The 13,337-nt window shown below is 37.3% G+C and overlaps 1 protein-coding gene across 3 annotated transcripts in view; it reads left to right on the forward strand.

The window, feature by feature from the left end:
- LOC110209191 (phosphatidylcholine translocator ABCB4) overlaps positions 1-13,337 on the forward strand; it is a 112,815-nt gene that overhangs the window by 82,643 nt on the left and 16,835 nt on the right. For all 3 annotated transcript variants that reach the window (XM_020987482.2, XM_020987487.2, XM_020987483.2), the window contains 2 exons: positions 2,452-2,552; positions 5,964-6,104. In XM_020987482.2, the coding sequence (XP_020843141.1) occupies positions 2,452-2,552; positions 5,964-6,104 (242 nt within the window). The remainder of the gene's footprint in view (positions 1-2,451; positions 2,553-5,963; positions 6,105-13,337) is intronic.

Raw genomic sequence — 13,337 nt, forward strand, 5'->3', positions numbered from 1 at the left:
CCCCAGGAAAATATCAGAGGACTAGTATGTATAAATAAATAAAGACTTTCTTAGGAGTCTGCAGAGAAGTGAAAAGGCCTAGCCGACAGACAATTTGGAGGCTGACTGTCCTGGACTCCATTAAGATAAGAGGACTGCTATCCAGGAATGGAGTACATGGCTGTCATTGTAGTGATCTGAAAAGAATGTGCTAGGTTTTTCTACCAGTGAAAAATAACCAATCTACATACAAAGGAAGAGTTACAGACTTTCAAAACTCAAAGCATCACCTAGTTAAATTCTTGCCCGATGAACTGTTACTGATAAACCCAGGGCCTGTCCAGTGTTAGGGGTCTTCCTCCATCTCCTGAAAGTCATTCTTCCTGACTACAGCATTCTCTGTGGCTCTGTGTCCCCAGACTTCAAAATTTGGTTTCGTTTGAATTTTAATTTTTGAATTGTGAATCTGTGATTTTGTCACTGTAGAGAATTTCTGTTCACCTATATAGGCCACCAATTTACCTGTAACTCACCAATCTTAAGGGTCACCTGAAGCACTGAGAGGTTGTGATTTGTCCATAGTCACAAAGCTGATATTGTGTCAAAGGTGGGATTTAAACACATGTCTTGCTGACTCCAGGGAAAGTCTTCTATACAGTATCACAAGCTGCTCTAGGCCAGAATTAGGAGAATTAAGTAAGAGGAGCAATATAAATCAGTTGTCTCTTTTTTATCCATACCAATTTTTTTTTTAAGTCTTTCAAGCTTTTGCTGAACATTGAGAACTAGCTTGAGGAAAAGAGTTCAACCTTTGGGTTTATACCAGAAAACAAGCACATAACAGAAATCATTGACATAGCCTTAAAATCTATGTTAAAAAAAAAAGCTATTTAATGCTGCTATTAATTAGTGTTAACTCCTAATAATAGTATTGCCTGTCAGAACTGGATAAAGCATTAGACTTGGAGTCAGGAAGAATTGAATTGGAAGTATGCCTCAGATACCTATTATGTGACTCTGGTTCTCTGTGCCTCAATTTCCTCATCTGTAAAATGGGAATAATAATACCTGTCTGCTAGGGTTATATTGGGAGGTGAAATGAGAGACCATATGAAAAATATTTTACAAGTCTTAAAGCACTATATTAAATGTTGTTATTCAGTCATGTCTGACTTTTTGTGACCCCATTTGGGGTTTTCTTGACAAAGATACTGGAGTGATTTGCCATTTCCTTTTCCAGCTCATTTTACAGATGAGGAAACTGAGGCAAACAGGGTGAAGTGACTTGCCCAGGGTCACACAGCTAGTACATGTCTGAGGCAGGATTTGAACTCAGGTCTTCCTGACTCCAGGCTCAGTGCTTCATCCATTGGGCCATCTAGAATCAAAGGATTTGGATTCAAATGTTGCCTCTAACATTCCCTCACCTTGGGCAGGTGATTTAGATATTCTGGGCATAGTTTCCATAGCTGTAAAATGAAGCACTTTTCATGTTACTTAATTCAGCCCTCGGAGCCCACCCAGAGCACATATTATGAATCCCATTTTACCAGTGATGAACAGGCTCCCTAGATGAAGTCTGTCACCTAATAGAGAACAGAGCCAAGGTTGCAATCCAGATCTCCTAACTCCAAGACCAAAATTCATTTCACTGCACTACTGAATGAATTAGTTAAATTGAATGAATTCAACTGATCCCCTCCCCCCCACACACACACAAGGGCCAGCCTGCCCAATACTGAAACATTATTTAGCCTTGCCCTTAGGGAGTTTTCTCTTCTGGAGCCTCTCCAGATCCTACGTATCAGCTGTGTGGCCTGGCGGATGTCTCTTAGCCTTCTAAAACGGGGTGGGGAACCTTTGGCTTCAAGGCCACATATTGGCCCTCTAGGTCTTCAAGTGCTGCTCTTTGACTGAATCCAAAATTCTAAGTTCTGTTCTGAGACTTACTGCTGCTAAGGTTTAGATAGGTTATAGTTTACATTTGATAAAAGGAATTTCCTCACTAATGAAATCATAGATCTTTGACTTGTTAAAATATTACTATGGTAGTAAAATAATAAAGCTGTTAATTTTATATTAATAATATCTATAAAAAGGCAGTTTGGTGTGGTGGGCAAAAGGTCATCTTTGGAGTCAGGTAGACCTAGATTCAATTTTCTGCCTCTTATACATGATAGCTTTTGGGACTGAAGCCAAGTCACTTAACCTCTCAAAGTTCTAGGGAACTCTCTAAATTGCTGGTCTGTATGTATGAGTGTGAGAGTTCCTTTACCAAGAATTCCCTATAAAATCACAGGTACAGACTAATAATAATAATTTATAATATAGTTCAATATATTATAGTATAGTATTATTTCTTGTAATTATTTCTTCTAATGTTGTATAATTTCTTCTAATTATTTCTTCTAATAACTTCTAATTTCTTCTAATTCTTCTAATTATCTTCTAATGATCTGGTCTGTGTTACAGATTGCAACGGAGGCAATAGACAACATAAGGACAGTTGTGTCCTTGACCCAAGAAAGGAAATTTGAATCAATGTATGGAGAAAATTTGAATGGGCCCTACAGGTAATAAATAAACACAAGACTCTTAATAAGTAAGTGCCTGAGCTTTGCTTAAAAAGGGGTGAATCAATATTGAATTGATGTCCTGAACATTATATTTCTTCAGATATGGAGTAATGATACTGGAATCCTGCCTCAGATACCTACTCTGTAACCCTGATTCTCCATGCCTCAATCTTCTCATCTGTAAAATGGGAATAATACCTATCTCTTGGAGTTATATTGGGAGGGTGAAATGAGAGACTATATGAAAAATATTGAACATTATATTTCTTCAAGCAGTGTAGTAATGATAAGGATGTGAGGCATTATATAAACGTGTAGATTTTTAAAAGATTTTTTAAAAAAATTTAACAGGAGACAATATGATGAAAGTAAGAGCTGTGGATTACTACTCAAGAAATCCAGGATCAGGACCTAGCTCTACCCTTGCTACTTACTAGTCATTTGATCTTGGGCAAATAATTTAATTTTACTAAGCCTCAGTTTTCCCATATGTAAAATAGAATAATAATAAAAGAGACATACATATTACATATAGTATACATAATAATATAATATACAAAACAATAATACTAAAAGTGATAATAACACTTGAATTTCCTAGCTCACAGGGTAGTTATAAGGATAATGCTGTCTCACGCTAAAACCTGAAATGTGATATAAATGCATCAGGAAAAGAAGGATTCTGTAATCAAGAGGTAGCAGAGAACTGAATAATGATTTGTTTTTGAGCTTGGATGGTGCGTGTACTCCATCTGGGCAATTCAGAGCAGAAATTAACATTGGTTAACTGGTCGTCCTCATTCTGACCAAGCAGACTTCATCAAAGATGGCTTGTGTTCTTTGGCCAATTTAAATCTTTCTGCAGGAAAGGAGGGGCTCTAAAGTCTAAACCATTATAGCTATGGAGATTCCTAGGTTTAGATAGCAGTTGATTTGAACAATTCCATTCACTCATCAAGCATTTGTTATGCGCTAGGCATTGGGAATGAAGACAAAGACAAAAATTTTCATCGACAAAGAACATTAAAAGTCATCTTCCTAAGTAGCTTATTATTTAGTAAAAGGGAAGAGACAAGTACACAAATAGCCTTATAAAAATTAAAATGAAGGAGGCACAAAGTGCTATGAGTTCAAATCAAGGAGGAATCTTTAGCAGATAGGGAATAGGAGGGGCTTCCTGGAGAATATATCTGCAGCAGTGTCCAATTTACCAATCTGAAATGTCTTAAAAAAAGAATGAATTTAACTTGCTATGATTTGTCCCAGGGGAAGCTAGATAGTGCAGTGGATAGAGCGCTAGTCCGGGAGTCAGGAAAATTCATCTTCGAGTTCAAACCTAGCCTCATGCACTAGCTGTGTGATCCTGGGCAAATCACTTAAGCCTGTTTGCCTCAGTTTCCTCATCTGTAAAATTACTTGGACAAGGAAATGGCAAACCACTCCAGTATCTCTGCCAAGAAAACCCCAAATGGGGTCATGAAGCACTGGATAAGACTGAACAATGGCTTGTTTATGATGATTTTTGTAGTCATTGTTTCTAAAGCTGTCTTTGAAAGAAGGTGTTCTAAAATTTTTCAGAAAATAATTTCAAGCTTACTAGTATATAGTTTCTGTAATCTACCTTCACCCTCTTTTTGGAAATCATTTCATTTCCTAGATGCTTTCCTCATTAACATTATATGCCAATAAGAAGACTATAAACTCCACTCATTTCCACTGAAGCATATTTTTAGACATTAAGCAATTCAGTTCTTCAAATATTTGACATCCTACTATATGCGAAACATAGTGCTAGTTGCTGAGGAAGCTATAAAAATAAAAAAAGCCACAGTTCCTGCCTTTAAAGAGCTTATAACCTATAAAAGATGTTCTTAATCTGAGGGATTTGGGAACCTGCTTTTTAAAAAATAGTTTGATAATTGTATTTCAATATAATTAGTTTCCTTTTGGAATCCTATATACAAGGGAATGAGTGGTTTTTTTTAAGCTCCTTCTATGTACCAAGCCCAGTGCTAAGTGCTTTACAAATATTATCTCATTGTATTTATTTATTATCTCATTTTATTTCGTGCATTTAAAAGCATTATTCTCAGAAGGGATCTATAGGTGTCACAAAATTGCCAAAGGAGTTCATGACACGGAAAAGATTAAGAGCCTTTCATCTGCAATAAAGTAGCTGAACACAAACCACCCCCAACAGGGAACCTCAGTTACTAAGGTTCCTAAATACACTTCCTTATTTACAGGGACAGCATCATTCTGGTGACAATTTCTTATCTCTTCTGTTGAGCCATGGAGCATGTTCACCGATTCTGGTGTCCATTTGAAATTTGATCTTAAAAATTACACCCATTTTCTAGTCTGATTAAGAAACAATGGGAAATTGACACTTTGCACTATAACGTTGACCCAAAACATATTCCAGAATTTAAAACAACTCATCCTTACGTGGTGCTTTAAAGTTTACAAATTAATGGGAGCTTTTAATTTTTAGGCCATGAGGGACTTCTAGTTTTTACCTGTAGACAGATGCATCTGTGGTTCTGATATTTGTGTCTTTAAGACATTCATTTTGAAAAGAAAATCTGTAGGTGTTTGAGTCAAGAAGTCCATACATTAATGAGAATGAAACTTTAAGCCTAAACTTAACATCTTTTCAGTGTTTCTTTTCTGCCACAGATCAGGGTTACTGAATATCCATTGATATTTCTATCTAGGTCAGCCCTCAGAATTTCATGGGGTCATAGAGCTAGAGCAAGAAGACACCTCAGAAATTATCTGGCCCAAGGGCAGCTAGGTGGTGCAGTGGATAGAGCACCAACTCTGGGGTCAGGAGAACCTGTGTTCAAATCCAGCCTCAGACACTTGACATTAGCTGTGTGACTCCGGGCAAGTCACTTATCCCCAATTGCCTTGCCTCTCCCCCCGAAAAAAGGTCATCTAGTCCAACATAAGTTGAACTAGGATATAGAATTGGAAGGTATCTAAGAGGTCATACATTTAATGCTGGCCATCAAATTGAAGGTCATCGAGTCCAACATAAGTTGAACTAGGATGTAGAATTGGAAGGTATCTAAGAGGTCATACATTTAATGCTGGCTGTCAAATTGAAGGTCATCTAGTCCAACATGAGTTGAACTAGGATGTAGAATTGGAAGGTATCTAAGAGGCCATACATTTAATGCTGGCCGTCAAATTGAAGGTCATTGAGTCCAGCCCTTGCATTTTACAAATGAAGAAACTAGGGGCCAGAGATGTTAAATGATTTACTCAGGCTCACAAGCTAGTTTGTAGCAGAGCCAGAATTCAAACCTGCGTGCCTCTCATTTCAAATGCTTATATGATCTTGTTAAGGAAGAAAAATGAGGCAAATGTTATATACAAACTTTTTTTGGTCTTCCTTTTCAGAAATTCTGTGAGGAAGGCCCATGTCTATGGAATCACTTTTAGCATTTCCCAGGCCTTTATGTATTTTTCTTATGCTGGTTGTTTTCGATTTGGTGCTTATCTAGTAGTGAATGGACACATGCGTTTTCGAGATGTTATTCTGTGAGTATCTTTAAATTTTCTTTTAGGCTATTCAGTACCAAGGTTTTAGACAGTACTGTTGTACTAGGTTTAGAAATTTCTCTTTTGTAAATAGAAAGGATCTTTGGCAAGAAACACTTCAACTGAAGGAACTTTTAAATAGAAAATGAAGTCTTTTGCTATGATAATTGTTATTAGCATGGGGGAGATGCTAGGGAAGAAATCACAGTTTGGAAGTTAGGGTCCTTGGAATCTTAGAGAAAAAAGGGGTCTTAGAGGTAAATCATTTAATCTAATCCTCTGTCCAGTGTAGGAATCCTCCCTACAAAAGCCCTCACAAGAAATCATCCAGTCTCTGACTCCAAGGTGACCTCCAAGGCAACTAATGGAATGGTTTTAATTGTTAAAAAGTTCTTCCATACATTAAACTGAGATCAGCTGTCCTATAATTTCTACCCATGGGTCCTAATTCTGCTCTCTGGAAGTATATAGTAATCTAATCCTTCTTATAGATGACAATTTTTTGGATGTTTGAAGACAGATGTCAAGTCTCTGTTCCATGACTACTTTCCTGTCCCACCCCTGCCTTCCTACCTCCAGATGCTAAGAGAGGCAGAAACAAAAATGGAGTAACAGAGAGTGTGCTGGATTTGGCACCAGCAGGATTTCATTTTAGTCCCATTTCTGATACTTAGTAGCCAAGTGACCATGGCCAAGTGACATGGCCTCTCTGAAACTCAGACAACTATGTAAAGAGTTGAGACAATATAGAAAATGAGTAGTAGGGAGTGACCATGTCAACACAGTGGTCTTTGATGTATTGACAGTTATCTTCCCCTAAAGGATTTTTTGTAGGCCAATTATCACCAGTTCCTTCAACCATTCCTTATATGACATGGCTTTGAGTCCTGCCCAGATCCTATACACATACTCTGATTTTTCCTTGCCCTTCTTAGTACTTTCAAGTGGACACAGAAGGGCCATTGGAACCCCTGCTTCCTTTGTTCTGGACACTGGGCTTCTCTTCATTAAGATGACACTAGTTTTTTAGGATCCACTAATTCACATTGGGCTTGCATTCACCCAACATCTGTCTCCAAGTCTTTTTCATATTAACTACTTTTATTGTAGGTCTTTTCCTTGTAAAGCTTCTTTTGCCCTAAGGACATTTATATCTCATCCTATTAGTTTGAGCCCATTATTATAACCTGTTAAAAAACTTTCTGGATACTGATTCTTTCATTGAATATATTCACTATCCTTCTCAGGTTTGTGTCTTTAGTAAATTTGATCAGCACAGCAGTGTGGTACAGTGAGTGAAGAGAGCACTGGATTTGGGGTCATTAGAGATATAGGTTCTGATTTGGCCTCTGACACTTTCTGGGCAAGTCATTTAACTTTTCTGACCCTCACTTTCCTCATTTCAAAAAAGGAGAGCATAATACCTATAGTACTTACCTCACAGGGCTCTTGTAAGGAACAACTGAGTGTGTGTGCAAAGGGATTTGTAATCCTTAAAATGCTATATAAGTGTTAGTACTATTACAATTGTGTCATCATCTGAGGCAATGGTAAAACAGTCAAACAGGCCAGAGCTAAGAAGAGAACTGGGCAGCATGCCTCTAGAGAATTCCTTCTAGTTTTGTGGTTCCTATTTTCCCCCCCAAATATTAGGACCTCTTTTTAACATCAAAATATATTGAGGAACTCCACAGGGGTTGTCCTATAAGTATTTCTAAAATGTTCAATGGCAAAAAAAAAAATGAGATGAATTAATATAGCAATGCTTTTAAGGGAATTTATAACAGCATCTAAATACATTTGAAAAATAATGAAATGCATAAATGCATGATATACTATTTATTTAGCCTTTACTGAAATATATTTGTTTATTATACTAAGTCACACTGCATATTTTTGGAATTAAATAAAAAAGATGATGTGGATGTGACCCTGTTTTCTAGAAGCTGGTAGAGCAAAAGCTATGACAGATTCTATCATGCTAGGAAGGCTTTTGGGTATAATCCAGATGCCACATTGTAATTGCTGTTCAAAGATCAGGCTAGCTAAGTGCAAAAAGGTCACTACCAGTAGGTTAACCACTGGGTATTAAGTTATTTGGCCATGCCAACTCATGAAACTATGAAAAAACATGAAATGTGCCTTAGTCCTATGTAAGCTCTTGCTGTTTCTAGAAACAGCGGTTGTAGAGTTACAGGAAAAGGGACAGATGGTGCTAAGAATCACAAAGTTTTCAAACTGGCTATAAGCATGCAAAAATGATTTAAATCTGTATCATTGGAGGAAGAACCCACTTTGGTTAGATCATAAATCCATCAGAGTATTACAATATTAATATTAACTGTTGGTGCTGAAGATGTAAAATACTTGTCCAGTGACCAATGAGTTGACCTATTATGGAACTGAATCATATCAATATAGATCATCTATAAATGAAATCAGAAGATTTAAAGAAGTTAACCAAATGGAAGTACAGCTCAAATATTCTTCTGGGAGAGGCAAATAAGATTTTGGTGGAGTTGGCCTTATCATAGGTTTAAAGGGGACATCACTTCATAGAATACTCAGTCATCTCACACTGTAGTGCCTGTGATGAGTATAGGGCTAGTCAGAGCCTTCGGGGTTTGTGGGCAGACACATTTGAATATGAAAGTTAGGAGTTTGTAATAGAAGATTTGACAGGGCAGTAGCCCTGTAGCAGCCCCACGTAGTCTTTTTTGTTCTCGCTTCCCTGTATTTGTTCATTTGCATGGCAAAATCCGTAGGATCTTGGTAACGAAGTGGATCTCAGAGTCCAGCTTTCACGCAGCTTACCACCACATTCAAACAGTTAAGACAAAATTTTTAGCCCGAAGACACTGTGTCATTTTCCGCTGAGACCATTAACTAGGTGTGATGGGTTATATCTTTGGCCATAGACTAAAAAAGCTATTCACCTAAGCTTATCAGGGAGAGGCTTTCTAGTCGCTGCAACGAAGAAGATAGGAACCGGAATAGCCAGTACATGTACATGTCCTGAAACAGATGAAGCCCAGAAGCTGGTCACAGAGAGAAGCTCCATATTCACATACTCTAGGGAGGATCCCAGTAGCAGCTACAAGACCAGCAGAGTAATGGCTAGCGGTGATGAATTACCCAGAAGAAACTAGAACCACATGATGATACCACCAGAGGACATCAGCAGCCCTACAGTTTTGGAGGTGTGAGTTGTCCTGGCAATATGTGTGTCCCTATGTGGGTTTGCCCCACACATGTCCCTGGCCACACGGCTTCCTGGTATGTGCCTCTTCATGCATGTTCCCTGGCCACACTTGTTCACTGTGTGTACACTTCGTGCATGGTTCATGATCATGTGCGTTCCTTACATGTGTGCCTTCCTTGCATGTACTCTGGCCAGGGTACACACTTAAGTGCACATTCCCCTACACATTTTCCCTAGGCATGTCCACTCCTCCCATTGATGGCTTGTGTATTTGTGAGCAAATGTGCTCCAGGTTTATGGGGGAAAAGGTTCTATTACTACTTGAATTACTATTCTATTTCATTAAATGCCTTGTGTTTTGAAAAAAAGTATCTTCTAGCTGTTTAATAAAAAGTAAATATATCAGGCATGAGCTCATGAAATATGACTTTGAGAAGATACAGACCCACACAGTATCTTGAACCTGGGTACAGCTTTTCTGTGGACCTATATCCAAGAATATCCCAGGTGTTAACATGAATCTGAGCAAAGATACCCAGTTCTAGATAATTGCAGATTATATATCGATAACAGTTGTAGGAGATAACACATTTTTTAAAAATTCTAAGAAGAGCTTGATTTTAAAAATTCCAAATTAAGTATGTATAAAAATCTCCTAATATTTAATGACATCAATGCAAAGTTAGACAAAGAGGAGAATGATTAAAATGTTAGAAAATATGGTTGAATCAAGAAATGAAAGTCTTATTTAAACAAACTATTGCTGCAGAAAAAAAATAAGAAATGGATAAAGGATAGATTTAGACATTGAGTTTACCATTTCCTACATAAGTTCAAGTGACATAAAGAAAGCAGCCAAAAGAGCCTAGAAACCATCTCAACCAGAAAAGATTTTATCTCCTTGCCAAGTGGCAACATATGCCAGTCAAGGGCAATGGTGGTTTAGAGTTTAAAGTTGTTTGTAAAATTTTACAACAAGGATAGTAAAAGATTATAAACAACATAGTCCTGTGAAACCATGAGTAGGCGTAGGATGTAGGATCTAATTTCATATTTCTCAATGTGTTATATTTTCTCAATGAGGAAATAGAAATGATACTAAAGAAAACATGAATGGGGAAAAACAGCTAAACCAGACAAAGTATATGTTGAAGATACCTCTGCCAGAAATGACATAAGGATACTGAGGGATAATGCTCAATATATTCAACTGAATTAATTACATAGATATATATCAAGAAACTAGTATGTGCAAAGCATCGGGCTAGACTCTAGAGATACAGAAACCAGTCCCTGTCCTCAAAGAACTTGTATTCTACAAAATGGACACAGATAAATCTATGCAAGATCATTTGAGGTAAGAGAGAACACTGCCAACAGAAGGGGATCAAGAAAGTCTTCACATAAGAGGTGGTGTCTGGCGTTGAAGGAATAGAAAGGTTCCAAAAGACAGAGATAAAGGAAAGAGTGCATTTCAGCAAAGGAAATTAAGAGACAGAATGTCAAGTTTGATTAACAACAAATAAGTCAGTTTGGCTAGAATATGGGGGGGTTTTGAAGGAGAATAATATGTAATAAATCTGTAAATGTCATTTGAAGCCAGATTGTGAGTGACTTTCAATGCCAAGCTGAGAAGTTCATTTTATCTTAGAGGCAGTAGGGAGCCACTGGAGATTTTGAGTCAAATTTGTGCTTTTGGAAGATTTTTTTTGGCAGCTGTGTGAATTATGGTTTAGCAAAAGGTTAGTAGAAGTAGGAAGACCAATTGGGATCCTAGTCAATAGCCCAGAACAGATTTACCCAAATGCCTACTTTTTCATCTTTACAAAAAATAGGAGAATAATTTGTAAATGTTATCGAAGACATGCTTGATTAAAAAGCCATGAGATAGGAACAGTCTTTTGCAAACCATATTCTACAGAAGATGACATTTTTAAGAGTCATACATTTGACTGAAAGTTGCAGACAATCCAAGGTACCACTCTACCTACAGTTTGCTAACTATAAAAAACATTGGTTTGATGGAGCAAAGGCAGCTTTAAAGGCCATCTAATAAAGTGTCTCCTAATGTGTATGTTAAAATTATCTAAGATTTCTTGATAAATACAGTCACAAATAGTTTTGATCAGTAAAATCAATGGAGGAATTAAAGAGGGAAATCTGTGTTCACCAAAGGTGTCTGAGACTATCATGAGGACACAACCCAAATGAAAAAGAAATTCCCTATAGAAAATCAAGCAATCAACAAGCATTTATTAGGCATTTTCTGTGTGTCCAGAATTGCGCTAAGCACTGGGGAGAAAAAGAAAGGCAAAAACATGGACCCTGACCTCAGGGAGGTCATAGTCTAATAGGAGAGATAACGTGTAAATATATGTGTAGATATTTACACGCTCATATATAAATATATATACAGAGTATATGAGAAATAACTTCAGAGGGGAAGGCACTAATGGCTGGGAGGACTCAGAAAGGACTGCTATGGTTCTCTAGAAGTTCCTGTTTACATGTGATAGATGATATTATGCTGATTGCATTGTCTCAAACATTGAAGAGGCTCCTAAATGGATTTCATCATCTCTAAAAGAATTTGACTCAACTATCTACACAGGAAAAGCCAACTGGATGAAGAATTTTCTCTTCTTTAGACCATGATATGAAATTGGATACACAACCCATAGATGGGGTCCAACAATACATTCACCTTGGATGGATGCGAAGACAGTGAGCCAGTATTGAATAGGAGGAAGAGAGCAAAATGGATACCATGTGAAAAATTGCATAGGACTTTCAGCAATCCCAGTCTTCTCTCTGAAAAAAATCTCATCTTTTCAACACAAATGTTCTTGTATTTATACTATATGGCTGTGAAACTCTGAGAAATCAAAGTTGCAGATCACCCTAAAGACAATGGCAAGACTCATGGTGAGTGTAGATAGACTATAGCATATTAGTCACCAACAATGATTTGGTCATACCAAGTTGCATAAAAAATATCATCATGGAGATAAATGACCAAAAAAGGAAATGGGTAGGTTGTGAAAGGAGAATGAGGGGTAACACTAGATCCCCAGGGTCTGCATTGGACCGTATATACTGTCTGTAATTTCCAGCGTTTTCGGAAAAATTATTAGATTCACCAGTCAGCATTCTTCTGGTGCTTCTCCTGTTCTCCATGATTCCTCAAAGATTATCAAGAGTAATATAGTGATTGCATCCAAAAGTTCTTTCTGAACCCCTGGAATCTAATTTGTTTGTTTTGAAGATATACTTTGTTCCTGTCTCATCATCTATCTTGAATTCAGTCTACCCTTTCCAACATGAAGATTCTTCTCCTTGATACAAAGATTGAAGTAAAATGGGATGAGAGAAATTTGGCTTTCTCTGTTACCGTTACATTATGCATCTGTCTCAAGCAAGAGACCTCTCCCTTCCTTGTTTGTCTTCTTTCCCTCAAACATAGGTTAAAGTGCCCTTTTTTATTATCATTATTTTTTTCCACAAGTCTTGTCACAAGTCACCTTCATGTTGCTATCCCAAGAGTTCTATCTTTCTTTCATATTCATCCTTGCTTCTTTTTGTCCTTCCTTCCCTCATTTGTATTCATCCTTTAAAAATCTGAGCTCATTGGAAGAGGCCCAGTGCAATCTCATTGATCTTTTGAGATGTCTCTCCCCTTTCCTTCCTCATAACCATCTTCTCCAATTGTGTTATCAGAATTTCACATTTCGAGAACCTTCCATTCTTTTCTGAAACATCTTCCCATTTATAGCCATTGTCCATGGAGGTCATATTTCTCATTATGTGAACTTTTTGAAATCTGCTTTCTAAAAGTTTAAGAAATATGCCTAACCATGTCAAGTACTCCTTTCTTTTTCTATCATGAATTCTAAGATGACACGGTCACTTTCTCCAGTGATTCTTTTTCTATCTATTTTACCAACTAGTTTGCCTTTCTCCATCAGAATTGAGTAGAAGATAGCAGTTGGCTGTGTGATTGTATTCAAAACCCAACCACTATGTGATTCATT

The sequence above is a fragment of the Phascolarctos cinereus genome, unplaced genomic scaffold (assembly GCF_003287225.1).
Source record: "Phascolarctos cinereus isolate Bilbo 61053 unplaced genomic scaffold, phaCin_HiC Scaffold_1;HRSCAF=81, whole genome shotgun sequence".
NCBI lineage: Eukaryota > Metazoa > Chordata > Mammalia > Diprotodontia > Phascolarctidae > Phascolarctos > Phascolarctos cinereus.